Raw genomic sequence first — 24199 nt, 5'->3', positions numbered from 1 at the left:
TATATACACCTTGCTTCCTTCCTTCCTCACATACTTATCAATTATTGTCTTCACTATCATCACGTTATTCATTGTTCTACGTCTCTTCCTGAACCCACTTTGGTAGATCGATAAAATAGACAACTCTTCCGCACATTTTTTCAGTCTACTCGCTAATACACCCGTGTACACCTTACTGAACGCATCGAATAGTTGCCCTTTGTTTTTCTTACCCCATGAGTCTTTTAAGCTTAGACTCCTTCCCCTACCCAAACTTTCTCGTCGTCTTCTTTCTTCTTCTTCCACAGCTCCACTTGCGTGAGACAGCACCAACCCCTCCTCACTCGGTGATCTACTCGATGCTCCTTCCTACTCTGGGCACTGGACTTCGGTCACTTCGTCACAGTTACTCACTACTGCGTCAGCACACTCTGCACTTGCTTCGACTTTCCTTTCACCTTCACCCGCCACTTGCTCGCTAACCTGCTGATGTCTGTCATCCATTTCCTGGAGCTTTTTCACTCCCCACACACGTGACCACCGGCCGTCTCCATCTACCAACTGAAGATCTCTAATATGTGCTCTCAAACCTTGTTTTCTCGCTATCCAAAGATGTTTTCTTATAATTTTCAACTCTTTAATTGCTTCGCTGCCAATATCAGTCTGCAACCATATTTCCTCCTCTTTAAAATATCATGCGTTCCTTAGCACAATATCCACCATCAAGGTGGATATTAGCGACACTTTAATGGGCCTATTTCCCTTCCTTCTCCCCACTCTGTAAACATCATCAAAGTCAACCTCGCTGAAATTGATCTTCATTTTGATTTTACCACGTCCACCACCTTATACACGAAGTCCACTTTATTTTCTCTAGCCCCTTCTTGTATTCCACAAATAAAAATGTTTTTTCCTTCTCTTTTCCTGCTCACCATTAAAGCTTTCCATCTTCACCTTTACCAGCCCGTCCTCCAAATTTTTGACCTTCTTTCGTAGAATTTCTACCTATTCTCTGTTGTTCTCCACCTTTCCCTTTAGATCTTTCATCTCCTCCTTGACGCATTGCTTGATATCATCAGTCTGTTTCGTTAACAGATCCCGTATATGGTCTGCCTGACAAGCCTCCTTCACCAGTTCCTTTATTGACTCAATTCTTTCCCAACCAAGAGCGCCCACATTGCCTTGTCCTGGTCCTGGGTTCGCCTCCACTCCCACTATCATTAGCAACACCGCCACCACCACTGCTACAAGCAGAACTGCCATTAACTCCTCTTTCATATCCTTCGTTTTCTTAACCTTTAAATAATTACTCTTCCATCTACTCTGCCAACTTCCTATCGCAGCTCTATATTGTTGCAGTGTTCCCCATTACGCAGCACTCACTCAGCACATCCGTTCCGTTCACTAGGTTATTCAAGACTGCGGTTTAGTTCCTTCTATATAGTACGTCTTTTGAATTTCCCTAGGGGATCTTTACTTCGGACCGTGGGTTGGAGTCCACGGCGCCCTTAGCTGAGTCCATGATTTAATTCCACTTATTAAAACAATAAACACTACTACCGGATACAATCTTACAACTAGGTGTCCCCTAACAACACAGCTACTCTCTCAGTATTATTAATGTCAGGCCCCTTTAAAAAACAAGCATCATCATCATCATCATCATAGGTGTTATTATTATTATTATTATTATTATTATTATTATTATTATTATTATTATTATTATTATTATTATTATTATTATTTTACCTGCCTCTGAGGGTTTGCCCCCTAATCGCACGGCCTACTCGACTGGTCGGTTTAGTTCCTTCTATATACTACGTCTTCTTAATTTCCCCAGGGTATCTTAACCTCGGACCGTGGGTTGGCGACACAGCGCCCTTAGCTGAGTCTATGATTTGTTTCCACTTCTTAGAACAATAATCACTACTACCGAATACAAGCTTACAACTGGGTGACCTCTATCTTTCCTCAACTACATGGAGGAAAAATCTAGGTGTAAAAAGGAAAGCAGTTGTAATTTTAATCGCGAGCGCAAAAGTCAGTTCAATGTAGTCTTGGACATCCTTTACCTTCAACCAGTCGAGCTGTCGAGTTTTATCAAAGGAATTTATGTGTCAGCTACCTGTGCGGCTTGACTTGCCTCGCCTTGCCTTGTACACACTACGAAATGAGCAATATACCAAGTGTATGTTAATATCAGCATTATATTTGTGTAGTCTAGATTATTCTTTGTACGTATTAGCTCCCCTATACTTGCAGCAGCTGCTAAAGATAGCGTTACCGAGCTCGATAGCTGCAGTCGCTTAAGTGCGGCCAGTATCCAGTATTCGGGAGATAGTAGGTTCGAACCCCACTGTCGACAGCCCTGAAAATTGTTTTCCGTGGTTTCCCATTTTCATACCAGGCAAATGCTGGGGCTGTACCTTAATTAAGGCCACGGCCGCTTCCTTCCCACTCCTAGCCCTTTCCTGTCCCATCGTCGCCAAAAGACCTATCTGTGCCGGTGCGACGTAAAGCAAATAACAACAAAAAAGATAGCGTTACTTCCAAAATAATAATTGCTTTCACCGTACGGTTAGTAGCGCGCAGCTGTAAGCTTCGATTCAAATCCACTGTCGCCACCATATCGAAGATATTACAACCATAATCACGTAGACTAAGTAGTCCTTATCCGGGAGATAGTGGGTTCGAATCCCACTGTCCTCGCCTTTCGTAAAAATCCCCATCCTCACCGTGAATCGAACCCGGAGTCTCAGGGTAAGAGAACAACCGCTGAAGATATCGAAACATAAATAAATAGCGTTACTTCCAGAATAATAATTGCATTCACCGTACGGTTAGTAGCGCGCAGCTGTAAGCTTCGATTCAAATCCCACTGTAGGCCAAGGCCCCTTCGGAGGTTTCTTGTGCTATAAGACTTTATACGTTTGCATTTAAACATGAAGTTTGATAGCCGGCGGCAGGTCTAGCGTTACGCTGACCACGCGATATCTTCTCAAGACATGGAGTTGAACATAGAAGAAGGTAGCGACTCTAAGGCTGCATACGTTTGCTTTTAAACATAAAGTTCGATACGCAGCAGCTGACCTAACGTTACGCTGACTACGCGTTAACCTATCAAGACATGGAGTTAAACTTTAAACTTGATAGCAGCTATAAGGCTTCATACGTTTGTTTTTAGACATTAAGTTCTGTAAATCTATCGACATTAGGCTGTTATATTTGAAACATCTTGAAATACCACCGGACTGAGCCAGGATCGAACCTGCTTAGATCCCTGCAGGAAGGGACATGTTGCTATGGGGAAAGTATATGTTATGTTGACCAATCGTAATCTGCAGCTTATCGAGCAGAACAGCGGTCGCTTGGCAGTCCAAGGCTGAGTAGTCCTCACCTAGAAGATAATAGGTTTCGAATTCCACTGTCGCTAGCTCTAAAGATAGTACACAGCTATAGATTTACCTATTGTGTCTTTAGGCCCCTACTCTAAGATAGTGTTGAGAAGGGCATCTTAGCTTAAAACTTGGGGGTCCTTAGCCCCTAGTGGAATATTGAGAAGGGCAGCTAGCCTTAAAGCGGTTAGGTCATCCTACTAAGATAGTGTTATGTCGAGAAGGGCAGCTAGCCTTAAAATCTGGGTCCTTAGGTCCCCTCTAAGATGGCATCGGGAAGAGGTATAAAGAGAAGGGCATATTGCCTTAAACTAAGCCCTAAAAGGGTTACACCTCTCCAAGATGGAGTCGGGAAGGGGTATGTCGAGGCGGGCAGCTAGCCTTAAAACTATAGTCCTCTGAGGTTGTTCCCTCCAAGATGGAGTCGGGAAGGCAGCTAGCCTTAAAACTATAATCCTGTGAGCATGCCCCCTAACCGAACGGAATACCACTAGACAGAATGTCCAGTATCTCCCTCCCTAGGTGGTTCTTACCTGCAATGCAGAAAAGAGGGTAAGTAGGAGGATATGAAAACGTAAACAATATTAATAAACTCTCTTATAGATTAGCCTAGAGTAAATCCGTTCTTAAACCCACCATCTCTCGGTGTAGGAATTTAATCTATAGTTGAGTAGTCACCGTTCTTGCTCTGTTAAGAGCCGCAAGTTAAACGCGCTCCTCTGGTGTGTGAGCATTATACAATCAATTACAAATAATGTTAATCAAGTATTTTTGATCGTTAAACTGAACAAGATAAAGAGGAGGAGTGAAGGGATCTATCCGTAAAACTGGACCAGACGATAAGGAGGAGGAGGGCATCTATCTCTAAAACTAGGCTAGACGATGAGGAGGAGGACTGGACTCAAGATAGCGACCGGGCACCCTCTAAACCGAAGATCACAACGTTGTTTACTCTTACCTTATGGACTTTGTAGTTCTATAAGGAAAGGAAATGTGTTATTACTTATATTCACATAATAATCAGTTCTACTTATAGACAGTTCTTATTTCTGGTTGCAGTGTAAAACTATACATCATATCTACCAAAGTGTGCACATTAATAGAAAAACATCTATTATGTTTATGAATAATCTTTGTTGTGTGACTTTTTCAAGACATGACAATCTTCAACGACATAAAGCTGTAAAGCATAACTTCGAAATATTTTCATGCAAACAGTGTACTGCTACATTAAACAGGCGCGATAATCTCACACGACATGTAAATTCTAAGCACATTTGTTTAAGTAATCTACTAGTAGAATTTCTTAGAAAGTTTGACTAAAGCGCAATATAAAAAAGCGTGATCCAAACGATACAACATCATTTGAGCTTACTACAAGTTCTGTTACTAACCTCACACCACCAGATAAAGAGGAGACGCATAAGGAAGAAAAAGAAGAACTCAAAGTTTATTTTCAATTAGAGCTTTTTCATTCTACTTTATTTTCTTAGGCGACTACGTGTTCAGTAGCTGTGCAAACATCTTAAGAAGAGAAGCATGATGTAAGATACTCTAAAGACATTAACTTGCTCGCTGAATGATTACAACTCCTAAGAGCTTATCAAGATGCTGGACACACAGTATATGAACGAGTGATTCAAGAAATAGAAGATGAATTACGTCGTAGGTGTATTATTGTGTAATAGCTCTTTAAAGTGAAGACGCACATCAGTTACAACAACAAACTCAATACACCTACCGTTGTAGATGGATACATCACATATAGAAATAGGATAAAAACCAGTAGTAGATTGTAAATAAATATTTTATTAAATTTAAAATGTTCTACTTATTGCATTCCCTTTACCTCTCTATGCCTATCGTAAAGGCTTGAGTTTACTAGAGAGTATCCTTGATAACGGACGTGACTAAACATGCATAACCATAACGATGTAATCCCTGCCGAGAAAGAGAAGGAGGGGTTGTGCTGACTTCCGGGACGTCACGCTGTTGGATACAAAACCGTGAGGAGGAAGAGGAGGAGGAGGAACATGGCTAAGCTCCGTCAAGATAACCGCAGCGAGGTTAGCGATCGTTCGGGGGCATGTTGGGAAGGGGCAGCTAGCCTTAAAACTAGGTATTCTAAGGTTAGGCCCCTCAAAGATGGTGTCCGGAAAGGGGCTTGTCGAGAAGGGCAGCTAGCCTTAAAACTAGGGTTCTCTTACGTTAGGCCTCCTTCAAGATAGTAATATGTCGAGAAGGGCAGCATGCCTTAAACTAGGGTTCCTAGACTCCTCAAGTTGGTGTCGAGAAGGGCAGCTAGCCTAAAACGATCATCTGAGGTTAGGCTCCTCCAAGATGGTGTCGCATGTGGCTAAGTCCGTTAAGATAACGGTAGCGAGGTTAAAATCGTTTCCCTTTTCTAAAATTCCGCGCCTGCACATAGCTAAGTCCTGTCAATATGACAGCAGTGAGGTTAGGGTCGTTCAAAATTCCGCACCAAAAGAAGTGCACGTGGTTAGGACATGTAAAAATGGCAGCAGTGAGGTTAGCCGCGTTCACAATTCATCTTGAGAGCTCTTCAAATTCCGCGCCTACGTGGTTATGATGGCAGCAGTGAGGTTAGGACCTGTTAAGATGGCGGCAGTGAGGTTAGCCAGGTCACTTGTTCAAAATCCGCGCCAAGCAATTGCCCGTGGTTAGGACCTGTCAAGATGGCAGCTGTCATCTTGACAGCTGTTTAAATTGCGCGCCCACGTGGTTAAGATTGCAGCAGTGAAGTTAATGTCTGTCAAGATAGAAGCAGTGGTGTTAGCGACGTTTACTTGTTCAAAATCCACGCCAAACCAGTGCGCGTGCTTAGGACTGGTCAAGATGGCAGCTGTCATCTTGACAGGTGTTTAAATTCCGCACCCACGTGGTTATGATGGCAGCAGTGAGGTTAGGACCTGTCAAGATGGCAGAAGTGTGGTTAGCCACGTTCACTTGTTCAAAATCCGCGCCAAACAAGTTCACGCGGTTAGGATCTGTTTAAATTCCGCGCCCCACGTAGTTAAGATGGCAGCAGTAAGGTTAGGGTCTTTCAAGATGGCAGCAGTGCGGTTAGTGAGCTTCTCTTGTCCAAAACGGTGAGGTTAGGGTCCGTCAAGAAGACAGCTGTCAAAAGCACGTGGCTTTGTTTACAAACAAGGCCACGTGCTCGTGACGTCGCGGTCAATTGGCTGTGGCCAATGACATTGGCCGGGGTCAATGACCCCGGGTGCTGACTAGGCAGAAATGTGCTGACGAGGTGGCTCAGAACCGGTATAGCTCATACTACTTATAACCATTACAGAAAGTCGGCTGATCACATAAATTTTTAAAAATATTATTGATTTTACGTCCCACTAACTACTTTTACGTTTTTCAGGGACGCCAAAGTGCCGCAAATTTGTCCACATGAGTTTTTAATGTGCCAATAAATCTACTGACTTTAGGCTGACGTATTTTATCAAATTAAAATTCCAACGGACAGCCAGGAATGAACCTGCCAAATTGGGTGGTCACATACGGTTGTTTGCAAGTAGTTAAACTGGTATAGGCTTAAATAGTCTTAAGACAGAATCACGATAGTTATTAGTACCCAAGAAAAGTGTAATATCACGAAGTTTGCAATGGAAAGCTATTTTCCGCTCTTTAAATGCGACTATTTACTACTGTTTACCTTTAGTGTACGTTCACACCCGATTCAGATTAAATTAATAGTTTTAAGAAAACGCTTCTTATTTTTGTTAAAAGTTGTATTAAATGATCAAGAAGTTTAATTTGAATATATTCGTTAATAATAGTAGTTTAAAGAGGCCGATATATAATGAGCAAAGATGATCTACAAACTCATACAGAGGAATAGCTCTGGAAAATAATCCTTACAAGCTATTCAAAAACATCCTAACACACAGGTTAACAAACCTCTTAGACAGAAAATTTCCGGAAAAACCGTTTGGTTCCAAGAAGGTACGCTCCATTCTTCAATCAGTAGAAAGCCTCCTCAGAAATGTAGACGAGGTACTGAGAAAAATAAGTCAAAAATTCTACGCAGTATTCATGGACTTCTCTAAAGCTTTCCACTATATTAACCGGCGGCTGCTCTTGGACAAACTGAAAAATACAGAAAGCATAGATCCACACACCCTCTAACTCATCCACAAAATAGTGACCCAAAATTCCATTAAGATAGACGACACAGTTCAAATCTCAAAAGAAGTCGTCCAGACCGTAGTGGCAGTGGCGGCTGGTGGTTTAAAAGTTCAGTGGTGCACAATTTTTACCAATGATATAATATGATTACAGGCTAATTTTCAAATCTAGATACATCAACAATACTTTTTATTATTAAAAATAAGACAAACATTTTACATTTCTATTTTCAGGAATATTACTACAACGCATTAACATTTTTCATTTAAAAACTCCTTTACCATACAGTATTGAAATGGAACACTTTGAGGTAGCCTAATTCCGGTATTGAAAAAATATCCTCTTGTAATGTATCTGGTTTCGAAATTAAACGTTGCGTGGGCCTACCCATTCGTTTCACCTCGGATTTTTCCTCGGCAGTCCGTTGCGGAAACGGCCTAGACCTTAAAGAGTGCACCGATTTCATGATCTGGCAAAATACCACTAACTGGTAAAAACGCACAATAATAAAAACACACTTGCTGACACGAATGTTTACACAATGAAATCAATAAGCTACTTAGCTTGTACGCATATAACAAAGCTCACAACTATACTGAAAGAAATGGCGGTGTCCATTTTTAAATTTAGAGCCATTAGTTATACTGTATATCCAGCCACGGCCGACTTGATGCGTCGCTCTAGCCAGGACGAATAGCTCTAGTTAGCTCCTTACGGAGCCCAGCGAGGGATCCAACCGGCCGTGATCCAGCAGGTGAACTTCCATCCAGTGTCGCTAGATGACACTCCTGTTCTATAACAGAATCTCACATTGAGCAGCAACGGTCTCCAGCGACTTAGCTAGTAGTTGGTTACGTAGGAGCACGGCCGATTTGATGCTTCGCTCGTTAGCGCAGCGAGGGATCCAGTCGGCCGTGGTAGGAGGAGCCAGGTTGATAAACCTCCATTTAAGCAATGTATAAGAAGCCACGCCTATCTTTTCCTCTCCCCGCGCACCCCTCTAGCAGCCCAAAAGCACACTTCTAGCAGCCCCGCGCACCCCTCGAGCAGCCCAGGTTTCATTCTACCTCAGGTTGACTTTCCGCTGCAAACTTTTCGGCTCCTGCAGTGAACATCTAAGAGTATTGACTTGTAAAGTACCATGTAGTCAATATTTGCTCATTCAAGCTCTTGAAAGGTTTGTCTTGTTATATGAAAATACAGTAGTTGAGTAATCCAAATTATAAAACTTTACCTAAAATAAACATAACAATTTAATGGGGGTAGCGCAAACCTGCAACCTTATGCAGAAACCGCCCCTGCGTAGTGGTACCATAGCGAGATCCACTAAGCCCTCTGCTCTTCATTGTAATGATAGAGGATGTACCCCAAATACGCACACCTCCAGTAATCATGCACTTATACGCTGACTACATTGTTATTGTTTCGACATATAGGAAAGGACTACAGGTCTCCGTAAATAAACTCGAAATCTGGGCCGGTAACAATAAGTTTATGATAAGCCAATTAAAGTCAGTGCAAATGATCTTCAGGAAAAGAGGAAGAACAAATGGAAAATGCTGATAAAAATTCCAAACGCCTTCAAATATTTAGGAGTAACACTTCAGGCACCAGCCAAATCATTTAACCTTTACACTAATGAAGGAACAATAGCCGCCGAAGCAGCCATACATGACATTTCAAATATCACTACCAGCAGCAACTTCCTATCTTCACATATGGCCCTGACATCACGAGGATTAATCTCAAATACAACCATCTGAAGACCATTGAAAGCGTGAAAGCAAAATTCCTGAAATCAATACTGGGAGTCTCAAAGTACACTCCCTCCAGACTACCATACGAGCTCGCCCGAGAATTACACACCAGCTCACATTACCTTCTACACAACATGACAAGGACCTGAACTAAGAAGGGACAGACAAGAAAGGGTCAGAATTCTACACACAGATGCCATGATAAATCGAAACTTGGCAGGACCAAACAACGAACTACGCAGCGGTATAACAAGAGTAGATTTCATCATAAACTTTGTAAACTGTGTGACATAGCGTGTGCCAGATACCATTTCAGTGTTTGTATGAATAGAACAAAATCACTAGATACTGCAATATAGCACAGAGAATGTATTTAAGTTTGTCTAATGCATATATGTGAAAATGTATCATATTATTAAAAAAAGCCGATATGTATCTATAATTCCAGTAATATATTTAAACTATTTTTTTTGCTAGTTGCTTTACGTAGCATTGACACAGATAGGTCTTATGGCGATGATGGGATAGGAAAGGCTAGGAGTTGGAAGGAAGCGACTGTGGCCTTAATTAAGGTACAGCCCCAACATTTGCCTGGTGTGAAAATGGGAAACCACGGAAAACCATCTTCAGGGCTGCCGACAGTGGGATTCGAACCCACTATCTCCCCGATGCAAGCTCACAGCCGCGTGCCCCTAGCCACACGGCCAACTCGCACGATATAGGTTAACTAAATATGGGACACGAGTAAAGAGCCCCATACATGCGCAGATTTCTGGAATACTTACCTACACAGACTTGCCTCCGGGAAGTAAGTCGGAAGTATCCAGCTGCCCACACACGCTCAGACTAAATTATTATTTACCGAGGAAGTTGAATACGTCGCGCACAGCTGTTTCTCTGTTTAAGATTATGCGCTTCGGATGGTTGAAAAATGTATACGGATTGAAATTAATTAGATAGTCGGTGTAGAAGATGAGTTGTTATTTGGACACAATGTAGCGCTCTGCACGAAGAAGACGCGCAAAGAAAGATTTCAGTTTTCATATTTGTAGGTTATCGCATTTACATTCTCTGCCGCAACTCTGAGATAGCGCTTTCGTCGCAAAGTCTCCGGCTGAATAGGGATGTACTGAAACACTACCGATATATGTCTCACGTGTAGTACCCGGTATGCGCTTGTCGATCGACATGTGTTTGTATGTGTTTTTAATGGAAGTTACCTAGTTAAATGCTGAAGTTAAAGATTTAATATATCGTTACGACAACACAGACGACAAGAAAATTGTGATGCCTGACTATTGCTGTGTCCCAATGTCCCAAAATCAAGGTCGACCGTATTCATACCATCAATTTCCTAAGCAAGATGCTTTCCGTAAAAAGTGGTTGCATGCGATTCCTAGGCAGGACCTACGAAATAAAAATATGACTCCTAATATCAAAGTCTGCTCGAAATATTTTACAGTTGAGGAGTATGTCATTACTGAAACTGGTAAGTAAGCTAATTAGTACTAATTAAGAAATAATTTTATAATTCTTAAAAGTTAATATGACCTATTTCAATAATTTTAGGCGAAAGACGAAGACTGAAGGAGAACGCTGTACTTTCGATATTTTCATGGTGTGGCACTGGTACCTTGGAAATAACTCCGAGAGCAAGAAGATATACAAGTAGGAAAACAGCCATAACACCATGTGCGGTACGGTACCCTGAATCACATAGTGACCTATAATTTGACACTGGAGGACCATCAATTTCCTGAACAGGAAATAACTCATTGCTTCCAAATTTGAAATGTTATACGGGTATTTGTCTTATGGTCCGAAACAAGATCCTGAAACTCGTGTGCTACACGGAAATGAAGTTCAGTCGTACTGGATGTAGCTCCAGGCACTGCTGTCACACCAATGTCATGCCTTATGCACGCCTATAACCGGCAAAGAAAAGAAAAAACGTATTAGGAATGTTTTCAAAATGCTATTTGTACTTTAATAATTCAATCTTAATAAAAACGCTAAAAGAAGGAGTTGTTGCATTTATTCCTTACTGGTACCTTTCAATCAACTCTTGCATTTTTCCGGATACTTTTACGCCCCTTTTCTTTAATTCTGCTTCCAAATCCGCAAATGGGAGACTATTCGACGGTGGCGCTCCTAGTGACTTGACCTGAACAATCGCGCTAAATTCAAATATCAATGGAAATGTATATACGGGAATGGATAAATAAATTACGTCTAGAAAGAAAGTGTTATTGAGATATTAACTTCGAAGTTGCTAAAGCAATTCTGGATAAATGAATGAAGAATTGTTTAAAAGGTTATTATTCAAAGACTGAAATTAGACATATAAACAAGAAGTGAAATTGACTGGTGTGAAATGGTTTGATCTTTCATTTATGCATTACTTTTTTAGCTTTAGCATTCCTGCCTGAACTTTTACGGTTGGATTTGTCTTTTTTCTCATTTAAAAATATTGTACAGTAGAGTCTCGATTATCCGACCTAAACGGGACCTGGAGTACGTCGGATTACCGAAAATGTCGGATAATACAGAATAACTTCTAAAATGAACTGAAACAATCAGCAAGGCTATACTCTAGTACTAAAAGAAGGACATGTTTTACGGTACTCTGTTTATTGAATTATCAGTTCAATTGTACAGTACATGGAGTATTGAACGAAAACATTCCAGATGTCTTACGAAAAGAAACTTTTCTCCACAGATATTAAGCTGCCTAATGCCGTACAGTTTTTTCTATCGATCAAGCCAACCAGCACTGGCAGGAAAATTAGGGCCCCCTTCGTTAAACTCCTTCTGGAAATACACAGCCTTTTCCTGCAGAATGGGGCCAGATATTGGCTGGTCCTCTTCCCGGTGTTGAGATAACCATAGTGCTTCACTTACTTTCTCGTACTCACATTTTTCATTTCTTCTCTGCTCCGGTAGAGCACCACTTTTCAATTTCTTCCCTCTGTTTTTCCAGTCTCCCACTGTAACACATCCAACACCATAATCTGAAGCCACATTTTGAAGAATTTCCCCTTTGTCCAGTCTCTTTAATGCACTCAACTTGTCTTCCATAGAAACAATCACTTTCTTCCATTTACTCGCTATACTCACAGGGGATATGAAAACTATAACATCCTCACCCAACCAATACTACAACGAACAATGACTGAAGGCTCACTGCACCTGACCTTGAGAAAAAACTGTCCTACCGCCAGCGGTCAGGCCAGTGCTTGTCCCATGGTCGCACCCTCCACAGTGGGTGTGCCTGAATTTAGTCTCCACCAAAAGTTCAAATTAAGTTTACCATTGTCGGATAACACGGAATGTCGGATAAGCGAAGGTCGGATGAGCGAGACTCTACTGTATCATCACATTAAGACACTTGTCAATAAAAATATTGGCACACTCCTTACACATATAATGCAATTAATTAATATTTAATAGCTGGACAATTTTCCTCTTAACATGAAGCCTACTAACAGAAAGATATTCCTTACACATATGATGCAATGAATTAACATTTAATAATAATAATAATAATAATAATAATAATAATAATAATAATAATAATAATAATAATAATAATGTTTATGGTTTTACGTCCCACTAACTACTCTTTTGCGTTTTTGGAGACGCCGAGGTGCCGGAATTTAGTCCCACAGGAGTTCTTTTACGTGCCAATAAATCTACCGACATGAGGCTAACGTATTTGAGCACCTTCAAATACCACCGGACTGAGTCAGGATCGAACCTGCCAAGTTGGGGTCAGAAGACCAGCGCCTTAACCGTCTGAGCCACTCAGCCGGTCGAATTAACATTTAATAGCTGAACAATTATCCTCCTAACATGAAGCCTACTAACAGAAAGATAATCTATAAAATCCCGGCTTTAATCTGAGAAGAGGGGTAAAGAAAGAATAGTATGAAAATATTGTCGATAGTGATGCTTTAAGGAATATTTACGTACAATTAGAGCAAAAATGTAACATAATCTTGGCTGTATTGTCGAGGATTTCTAAAGTCGCTGGTCTGGAAATGATCTGAACAGATCTTATAATTCTTATATAAGCGTAACGTCGCTTCTTTCTTGTACACCTTATCCAAATCGCTTCTGTGACATTTCAAAACCCACAGATCACACCTTCAACAACACATCGGTATTGAAGGTTAACTCCTGCACTGTAGAATCATATATGCGTATTACATTTTATACCAGTTAAAATATGGGTCGAGCAGGTCAGAAGATTATGAAGTACTATAAAAATCTCTGTCACTGGAAGAATATATATGCAAACACAATATTACTTGCATGTTCTTGTCACGAGGGAACCTGAAGAACGACCGCGCATTTTTCTCTACTTCGTAATAACTGCAGCCAAACACAGCACATACCTTTCCCCTCATGTTGAGAGGAGATATCAAGGAATGACACACACTACTATTTATTTATGTCAACTCACTGAAAACGCATAAATAACACCAAAAACTTCACAAAAAAATACACGTGCTCTTATGAGAGAATAAGTACTGTTCAGGTCTATCCGCTAGAGTGAGCTCCAGTAGCTGTCCCTCGATATCTCGCTCAGTGTCGCGTATTATCTCTACTGTATTTGATAAGTCTCATGTAAAACAATCGAGCAGCGGAAAGCGCATACGCTGCCTAAATGATAAGTTTTGCGTGGTACATCCCTATTCAAGCAGCGCCAGAATGTCAGAGATTTACCTGTAGACATTTTGTCGGCAGACTTATCGGCCATACCAGGGCCGGATTAAGGGGGGTCTAAAGAGGCTGCAGCCCCGGGCCCTGCGTGCCAAGGGGCCCCGGCCCTTGGCCGAACCTGAAATTGCATAAAAGGCCTGCTGCTCCACCTCCGTGCATGTATATCAATATTTACGCTCGCAAAATATCGAACATGCACTCTTCCTTCCTTCTTATCAGCTGTCCGCGTATTTCATCACTGCTAGAATCAATTACCGTCCGGAGACGCGAATCCTCGCTACTTGCGCACTGTAATTATTGTAAAGGTTATTGTTGACGAAAATTTAAATCTGGCAGCTTGCGAGTACGGGCAGAGGGGGAAGGGTGGAAGAGTTCTAGGAATTGAGCGGGAGGGGACAGGGGAAGCACGGTGGGATGCGCATGCTATACTATATCTTCGCATCAGGAAGAGAACTTCCAGTTCACCTCTGATTATTGAACCATTTGTAAGTTACAACTGCAATGTTCTTGTAAAATGGATAGAAAATATGCTAGTGCGGTTTTGTATGTCGATTTGATAATGATGATGAGACAAATGTAAAATATGTTTTGGCATTATGAAATATTAACATGAAAATAGAGAAAAATTGTAGTCTTTTTCAACACTTCCGTATTCATCAATTTAAGTGGAAGTAGTTCTATTATTACTTCAGAATGCTAGTCTTACGTGATGTTACGAAGAAGGGGCCCCACATTTTTGAATAGCCCAGGGCCTCCAAACACCTTAATCCGGCACTGGGCCATACACACAGAGACATGTCTGAAGACACTGGTTTGCGCAGACTTACCTCCGACTAAGTCAGCGCGTGTATGAGGTCCTTAAGAGAGAGAGAGAGAGAGAGAGAGAGAGAGAAAGATACAGACATACGTTCACTGTCATGGCGGACCTTTAACTCTGTCGTCATGGGTTTCCATCACCATAGAGTTAGGAAATGATTCACTAGAGGTAGCATTGGCGCCACCGTCTACGAGAGAATCACTGAAGCGAGCGGAGCATGTTGAAATCGCAGTTGTTTGGCAAAAAGCTCACTCCGCCGTACTCATCAATGCAAAACGGGGCCTTTTAAAAATGTGTGGATATACATAAGGTTTAAGATTCTTACATGTAATTCACAGATACTACAGTATACTTGCGGTGCTTCTCTCCTGTAAAAAAGAAAGCCCAAAAAGCATGAATACAGGACTAAATGCGTAATAAAAGAGAACGGTGTTCAGGTGCAGTTAATTTACAGAAAATCAATTTACTGTGCATATTAAGTCTTCTAACAACATAAGTTTAGAAGGAGGGCACGTATATTTCGCTTTTTTTTGTGTAAATGACCAGAAATTTGGTATAATTCTCCCCAATGACCGAAAATGTCCTCTCTCGTACGAAGCGGATGAGCGAATTTTTAGGCTTAAAAACGTTGGCAAGATTTTGGTTCAAAGTAGGCAAAATATTATCATCACCGGTTTAGACCCTAGCTTTCTGAGCCCAAGTTGGCAGGTTCGAGCCTGGCTCAGTCCGATGATACTTGAAGGTGCTCATATAAGTCAGCCTCTTGTAAATAGATAGATTTAGCGGCACATGAAAGAAATCCCGTGGGAAAAAATTCCGACACCTCAGCGTCTCCGAAAACCGTGCAAGTACTTAGTGGGACGTAGAGCCATTATTATTATTATTATTATTATTATTATTATTATTATTATTATTATTATTATTATTATTATTATTATTATTATTATTATTATTATCGATGTTTTCTAAACGTGATTACAAGTGGAAATATGACACTCGGTTGTCGTTTCAGCCTCTTATGGAGTTTTTATTTAGCCTTTCCTGAAATGTATGATTTGCTTTAAGATTTTAACTTGTAAAATGATTTCCGTTAATGGAAAGGGAGAGTGGTAAAGTATATGATAGAAAAGAATTGAAAAATACAATATTTTTTATAACTTGCTTTACATCGCACCGACACAGACAGGCCTTCTGGCGATGTTGGGATAGGAAAGGACTAGGAGTGGGAAGGAAGCGCCCGTGGGCTTAATTAAGGTACAGTCCCAGCGTTTGCCTGGTGTGAAAATGGGAAACCACGGAAAACCATCTTCGGGGCTGCCGACAATGCCTTTTGAACCCACTATTTTCCGAAAGCAAGCTTACAGCTGCGTGGTCCTACGCACATGGCAAACTCTCTCGGTCAGTAATTCATTATATGCTTGTATATAGACCTATATGGCATTTAAAGGAATAATAACATTGACGAAAGTGAAGGACTGAGATGTTCACACGGCGTTGAACATCTAGTCTCTAAATTGTAAAATGTGGTAAGGTATGAATGGGGATTGCTACAAGTATTGTACGAAGGGAAAGCAACAAACTGTATGTACAGAAAATATATTCAATAGCTTTTTATAGGGCTATTATAAATACACACAAAAAGTAAACGGACCACAATTTCAGACTATCGTGCACATCTTTTCTCATCTTCTTGTTTGTGCCAATTCGCTTTACGTCGCAGCGATGACTGTGGGACAGGAAAGGGCTAGGAGTGGGAAGGAAACGACTATGGCCTTAATTAATGTACAGCCTCAGCATTTGCCTGGTGTAAAAGTTGGAAACCATCTTCAGGGCGCCGAGAGTGGGGTTCAAACCCACTATCTCCTGAATGCAAGCTGACAGCTATGTGACCTACAGCCTGCAGCCTCTAGCTCGGTATCATGAACATGATTTTTCTGTGTATTCGCTTTTAAAGGCATGGTCATTCACTAAAAGAAAAATGTCATCCCTTTTATTTCGTAAAACATTAATTTCAGTCTTCAAGGTAAGATCCAAAATATCACATTCATGCCGACAGGGGAAGCAGTCGCGAAATCAGCCCAAGCAGGTCAACTCAACAAAGTATTATTTTATACGCACGGAAATGTATTTCAAGGAAAATACCTGTGAAATGATATGTCATGAACCTTTGTGAACCTCTCTATTCAGGCATAAGCTGCTCAGGAGACTGGCATTTTCCTTCAGAGAGATATAAACTTCAATTTATCGGGAAGCTCCATTAGTGACGGTGCCAAACAATCCAGCTTTTGCCAAACAGCGCGCTCGTTCAACTTCGTACGCGACTGCAGCGCCAATGCTACCTCTAGTGTATGATTTACTAACTCTATGTCCATCACGCAGTGCTACCTCCAGTATATACATATATCCTCCGAGAACTCATTCTCTTTGAACCAAACTAGCGCACGGTTCTCTATGAGCGCATGTAATGACATTCATCATGGCCCAATTATGATTTCCTGTTTGCTGTACTGCCGCGTATTATAATTATATCAATGAATGAAAATGTTGATTACTTATTCATTTCCTTTGTAATTTTTATATTCGCTCAGTTCTGTTCATGGATCATGACTTATCTGGCTTGTGGTCACCTTGTGGCTCTGGCTAATGTTGACATACAAACACTTGTGTATTAGTGCTTGCGCCGAGTTCACACGTTAGCTGGTTGGCTTACCGTGTTTGTATATAACAGTGGCATTGACGTACTGGAAATTCCATGACTGATGTTTATTCAAAGTCTTGTCATTTAATGTATACATAAGAATGAAAACGCGTCATACGTGCTGTAAACTGCTTATTTGGCACTTTGCGTGAATGCTGAAGATTAGTGAAGCCTGCATATTCTTAACCCAACGATATAGTGATGAAGACAACTATGTTTCGCTGTTTCTATGCGCACTGTAGACAAAACACGTATTTCATAATTGGACTTTGCATTGGTATATCGATTAGTCTTTTGATGACACCGATACTAGATAATGATTGCCTGTTTAACAAGGCGCACTCATTTGAAAGCGATCATTTTACTAAAGGCCGGTCCCTGAATAGTGAATCTGAGAGTGATGAGTACAAACCTGTCATTAACCTAGCCGGGAAGCCTCAGAAAGCTCTTAAAACCCCACAGATTCTAATGAGGCCCCGCTATTATTCTACAGAATTAGGTATTCGTGAAAAGCTTTTTGTTGGTGTTCTTACTTCCCCAACTACTTTGGAAAGTAGAGCTGTGGGATTGAATAAAACAGTTGCACATTTAGTTGATAAACTTATGTTCTTCATTGATGCTCCCGGGCCACAAAAATTAAATATTTCAATGCCAGGAATCGTGGGGTTTTCAGACAGCAGGAAAATATTGAAACCATTTCACATGTTGAAGTACATAACTGATAATCATATGGGCGATTTCGACTTCTTCTTTTTGGTAAAAGATTCTACCTACATTAAAGCTAGACGCCTTTATGAAATTGTACAAGACATAAGTGTCAGTGAAGATGTTCATGCTGGAAGTGGAAAAGATGATGAACATACTGCCTTTTGCTCATTAGGTAATAAATAATAACCTACTGGTCACTTTGTTGACTTTTTTTTTTTTTTTTTTCTGAAACATCACATAACGTAACATTCTTCCATGTTGATATTTCTTTCTCTTTTTGATTAATTTGTTAACTCAGATAATGACAAGTCAGACAGGAATACAGAATATTTAATGCTAATGTTCTGAAACTTTCAGAGGAATTTGAACTCTATATTCCTGTTTTGTATCTTTCAGTTAACTATAGTCTCTTAAGTTCTTAATATATTACGGTATCTTAATTTAGAGGTAATTCATGTTTATATAAAAGGTTTCTGGACAATAGAAGGATTAAGATGGAAACATTATTTCATTCTGATAATTTAACAGAATATTTCTCCACTAAATAATACTATCATGCATAGTTGAAGAATAAACACCTTCATTAGAATAATTGTTTTTTCAGGCTTCAAAGTCTGATTACCTTTTTTCTTAGGAATAAGTCCTTTATTTACTAAGACATTGGTCTCTGAGAAGGTATTATCCAATTGTTATCCTAGAATTAACACAGAGGAGCCTGAGGGAAACACATTTTAAATGTCATTGTTATTCTCTGTGATCTCAGTTCAGTCTGCTCAACATTGGCTTCCAAGCCGCCTCCTTACATTTTAAAGCATCCTACAACTCCTCTGTATGTTGGTAGAGGAGTAAGTAGCTTATTAGTATATCAGTCACCTACTTGGCTTTTAGTTTGTGGTCATGATACTAAGAACGTACTAGGTATTATTCATCTAATTCCTCATGGATAGCTCTGTTCAGTTTTTAAAATTCTTTGTGCCTCCTGACATAAAATGGTGTATGTGACTTTAACACTTTCCCCTCTATATCTGAACACCGCTCAGGTCAGCTAACACTTTCTGTGTGTACAAAGACTGAGCGTCATTCATTTTCACATTTAACTTGTCTGTATTGTGGAAGGTTTTAAATTTAAATGAATGCCACTTGTTTATCATGTGGCATAGGGTTTCAAGTAGCCTACTTACAGACAAATACACTAAGTTGCAGCTCCTAAATAGAAGCATATGATAGTGACAAATTTCAACATTTTTCAGTAAAAACCTGAATATAGCAACAAAAAAGGTCCTCCAGTATCTTCATACCAGGCACAACCAAAATGAGCCGTGAGGAAGGTGTTAAAACTCACAAAGAGGTCATTTAAGAAAGGTTACCACTCTCATTCTGAAAATACTATACGTGTTTGAAACTTACTAGTAACCAAAGACATTGTCGGTTGATCAGTAAGCCACCGAGCTCGATAGCTGCAGTCGCTTAAGTGCGGCCGGTATCCAGTATTCGGAAGATAGTGGGTTCGAACCCCACTGTCGGCAGCCCTGAAGATGGTTTTCTGTGGTTTCCCATTTTCACACCAGGCAAATGCCGGGTTGTACCCTAATTAAGGCCACGGCCCCTTCCTTCCCATTCCTAGCCATTTCCTCTCCTATCATCGCCATAAGACATATCTTGTGTCGGTGCGACGTAAAGCAGCCTGCAAAGAAAAAAAGAGATCAGTAAGCCACAGATTTTGGTCCTCAGACATGGCAGATTCCTCCTCTTCTTCTTCTTCTTCTTCATCCTTTTTTACTGCACATTCTAGTTAGGCCTGAAAATGTCCCTCTGTTGTGACTTCATATGAGATTAGCCTTTTGAGAACATAGCTCTCATAGCAGGAGTTTTGTAATAGGTACTTTTTGAGTGCAGTATTTATTACTATTTTATGGAAGTTTAGTTTTAAGATTGTTAGGAATCAGGGTCAGAATCATGTAGAGAACAGTATTTGTAAAACGTTGTGCATATTATGTATTACTGCAAATTTCTACAAATTAATCAAAATTCCATCTAGAATATTATATGATTGTGTGGTGTTATACCAATTTTTGGCTGGATAATCATCCAGTAGTACATGGTAAGGGAGTTTTTATTCTTTTTTTTTTTTTTTTTTTTTTGCTAGTGGTTTTACGTCGCACCGACACAGATAGGTCTTATGGAGACAAGGGGTTAGGAAAGGCCTAGGAGTTGGGTGGAAGCGGCCGTGGCCTTAATTAACGTACAGCCCCAGCATTTGCCTGGTGTGAAAATGGGAAACCACAGAAAACCATCTTCAGGGCTGCCGACAGTGGGATTCAAACCCACTATCTCCTGGATGCAAGCTCACATCCACGCGCCCCTGAGCGCACGGCCAACTCGCCCGGTATGGTAAGGGAGTAGAGGACTGCACTGAGATAGGCATCAACTCAGTCTTTGCCAAGTGATTGGTGTGTGGAGGAAGGGATATGAATACAAATTTCATACTGCTCCTGGCTTAGTTGGGAAAATTAATTGAATGTGTTCTCTTGAGTGCTTGCTACTAAGCTGTTACCATGCTAAGGTGTTGATCCAGCATTCTACAGGTATTCTATTTGATATTGTTTCTAATTTCTCATGGGTAAGTCAGTTTAATTTTTAGAGTTCTTTGTGCCTCCCGATTTAAATTTGTGTATTTAACTGTGCAAAAATTCATAAGAAGTCACTTAAGGATGGTTCACTATTCAATCAATATTTTTCTTACCTTGGTATGCATAGAGTATGTCTAGGAAGTTTTCAGTTGCCCATGATAACAATGAAGACTGTAGGAAGTGATTGAATGGAATTTCTGAGGAAATTCTCTGAAAACCATAGAAGTTGTTAGTGGGACATAAAACCAGTAACATTATATTACTGAGAAAATGGGACCTAGTAATCTGAGATTCCTCCTCAATTGTTGTGTAAAACATTTTAAGCAAACCTTGGACCTATGGGAGTAACGGAGTCCCACTCCCATATGACAGGCGAGGGACTCATGGAAACAACTAGGCAAACAAAATGGAATTCGTTGGGGAGCTATCAATATTAATGGGTCTTATGGAAGAAAGAAAGTAGAACTGGCTGAGTCTGCAAAGAGGATGCATCTGGAAGTGCTAGGAGTAAGTGATATTCGGGTAAGGGGAGATAACGAGGAAGAGATAGGAGATTATAAAGTGTACTTGACAGGGGTTAGAAAGGGAAGGGCAGAATCTGGGGTAGGCCCTTTATCAGGAATACCATTGCACGCAACATAGTTTCTGTTAGGCACGTAAATGAGCAAATGATGTGGGTAGATTTGTCAGTTGGAGGAATTAGGACAAGAATTGTCTCCGTGTATTCACCATGTGAGGGTGCAGATAAGGATGAAGTCGACAAGTTTTATGAAGCATTGAGTGACATCGTGGTTGGGGTCAACAGCAAGGATAGAATAGTGCTAATGGGCGATTTCAATGCGAGAGTTGGGAACAGAACCAAAGGATACGAAAGGGTGATTGGTAAATGTGGGGAAGGTATGGAAGCTAATGGGAATGGGAAGTGTTTGCTGGACTTCTGTGCTAGTATGGGTTTAGCAGTTACGAATGCATTCTTCAAGCATAAGGCTATTCACCGCTACACATGGGAGGCTAGGGGTACCAGATCCATAATAGACTATATCTTAACCGACTTCAAATTCAGGAAATCTGTTAGGAATGTACGAGTTTTCTGGGAATTTTTCGATGATACAGACCACTATCTGATCTGTAGTGAACTAAGTATATTTAGGCCTAAGGCAGAGAAAGTGAAATCTGCAAACGAATAAGGGTAGAAAATCTCCAGGACGAAGAAATTGGACAGAAGTACATGGATATGATTAGTGAGAAGTTTTGAACAGTAGACAGTAAGCAGGTTCAGGATATAGAAAGTGAATGGGTGGCATACAGGGATGCTGTAGTAGAAACAGCAAGGGAATGCCTGGGAACAACTCTGTGTAAAGATGGGAAAAGGCAAACATGGTGGTGGAATGATGAAGCGAGAGCAGCTTGTAAATGTAAAATGAAGGCTTATCAGAAATGGCTCCAAACAAGGGCCGAGGCAGACAGGGATTTGTACGTAAATGAAAGAAACAGAGCGAAACAAATAGTTGTTGAATCCAAAAAGAAGTCTTGAGAAGATTTTGGTAATAACCTGGAAAGGCTAGGTCAAGCAGCAGGGAAACCTTTCTGGACAGTAATAAAGAATCTTAAGAAGGGAGGGAAAAAGGAAATGAAAAGTGTTTTGAGTAATTCAGGTGAACTCATAATAGATCCCAGGGAATCACTGGAGAGGTGGAGGGAATATTTTGAACATCTTCTCAATGTAAAAGGAAATCATCCTGGTGGTGTGGCGAACAGCCAAGCTCATGAGGAGGAGGAAAATGACGTTGGTGAAATTACGCTTGAGGAAGTAGAAAGGATGGTAAATAAACTTCATTGTCATAAAGGAGCAGGAATGAAATTTGACCTGAAATGGTGAAGTATAGTGGGAAGGCAGGGATGAAATGGCTTCATAGAGTACTAAGATTAGCATGGAGTGTTGGTTCAAATTGGACAAAGTAGTAATTGCACCTATCTATAAGCAAGAGAACAGGAAGCATTGCAGAAACTATCGAGGTATCTCATTGATTAGTATACCAGGCAAAGTATTCACTTTCATCTTGGAAGGGAGGGTGCGATCAGTCGTTGAGAGGAAGTTGGACGAAAACCAGTGTGGTTTCAGACCACAGAGAGGCTGTCAGGATCAGATTTTCAGTATGCGCCAGATAACTGAAAAATGCTACGAGAGGCCTAGGCAGTTGTGTTTATGTTTTGTAGATCTAGAGAAAGCATATGACAGGGTACTGAGGGAAAAGGTGTTCGCTATACTGGGGGACTATGGAATTAATGGTAAATTATTAAAATCAATCAAAGGCATTTATGTTGACAATTGGGCTTCGGTGAAAATTGATGGTAGAATGAGTTCTTGGTTCAGGGTACTTACAGGGGTTAGACAAGGCTGTAATCTTTCACCTTTGCTGTTTGTAGTTTACATGGATCATCTGCTGAAATGTATAAAATGGCAGGGAGGGATTCAGTTAGGTGGAAGTGTAGTAAGCAGTCTTGCCTATGCTGACGACTTGGTCTTAATGGCAGATTCTGCCGAAAGCCTACAGTCTAATATCTTGGAACTTGAAAATAGGTACAATGAGTATGGTATGAAAATTAGCCCTTCGAAGACTAAATTGATGTCAGTAGGTAAGAAATTCAACAGAATTGAATGTCAGATTGGGGATACAAAGCTAGAACAGGTCGATAATTTTAAGTATTTAGGTTGTATGTTCTCCCAGGATGGTAATATAGTAAGTGAGATTGAATCAAGGTGTCGTAAAGCTAATGCAGTGAGCTCACAGTTGCGATCAACAGTATTCTGTAAGAAGGAAGTCAGCTCCCCGACGAAACTATCTTTACATCGGGCTGTTTTCAGACCAACTTTGCTTTATGGGAGCGAAAGCTGGGTGGACTCAGGATATCTTATTCATAAGTTAGAAGTAACAGACATGAAAGTAGCAAGAATGATTGCTGGTACAAACAGGTGGGAACAGTGGCAGGAGGGTACTCAGAATGAGGAGATAAAGGGTAATTTAGGAATGAACTTGATGGATGAAGCTGTACACATAAACCGGCTTCGGTGGTGTGGTCATGTGAGGCGAATGGAGGAGGATAGGTTACCTAGGAGAATAATGGACTCTTCTGTGGAGGGTAAGAGAAGTAGAGGTAGACCATGGCGACGATGGTTAGACTCAGTTTCTAACAATTTAAATATAAGAGGTATAGAACTAAATGAGGCCACAACACTAGTTGCAAATCGAGGATTGTGGCGACGTTTAGTAAATTTACAGAGGCTTGCAGACTGAACGCTGAAAGGCATAACAGTCTATAATGATAATGTA

The 24199-nt window shown here is 40.7% G+C and overlaps 1 protein-coding gene across 2 annotated transcripts in view; it reads left to right on the top strand.

Annotated features, from left to right (window-relative positions):
- The first annotated feature begins 17343 nt into the window (after nt 1–17343).
- The window catches only part of Chpf (Chondroitin polymerizing factor), a 213071-nt gene continuing 206215 nt past the window's right edge, over nt 17344–24199 (top strand). Inside the window, exon 1 of one of the 2 annotated variants that reach the window (XM_067140998.2) lies at nt 17344–18409. In XM_067140998.2, the coding sequence (XP_066997099.2) occupies nt 17731–18409 (679 nt within the window). In that variant the 5' untranslated portion in view covers nt 17344–17730. The remainder of the gene's footprint in view (nt 18410–24199) is intronic. The other variant, XM_067140999.2, reaches the window with a different exon arrangement.

This window comes from Anabrus simplex, chromosome 2 (genome assembly GCF_040414725.1).
Source record: "Anabrus simplex isolate iqAnaSimp1 chromosome 2, ASM4041472v1, whole genome shotgun sequence".
Lineage (NCBI taxonomy): Eukaryota > Metazoa > Arthropoda > Insecta > Orthoptera > Tettigoniidae > Anabrus > Anabrus simplex.
Note: the sequence above shows the minus strand (reverse complement) of the source record. Positions and strands in the feature narration are given on the sequence as shown.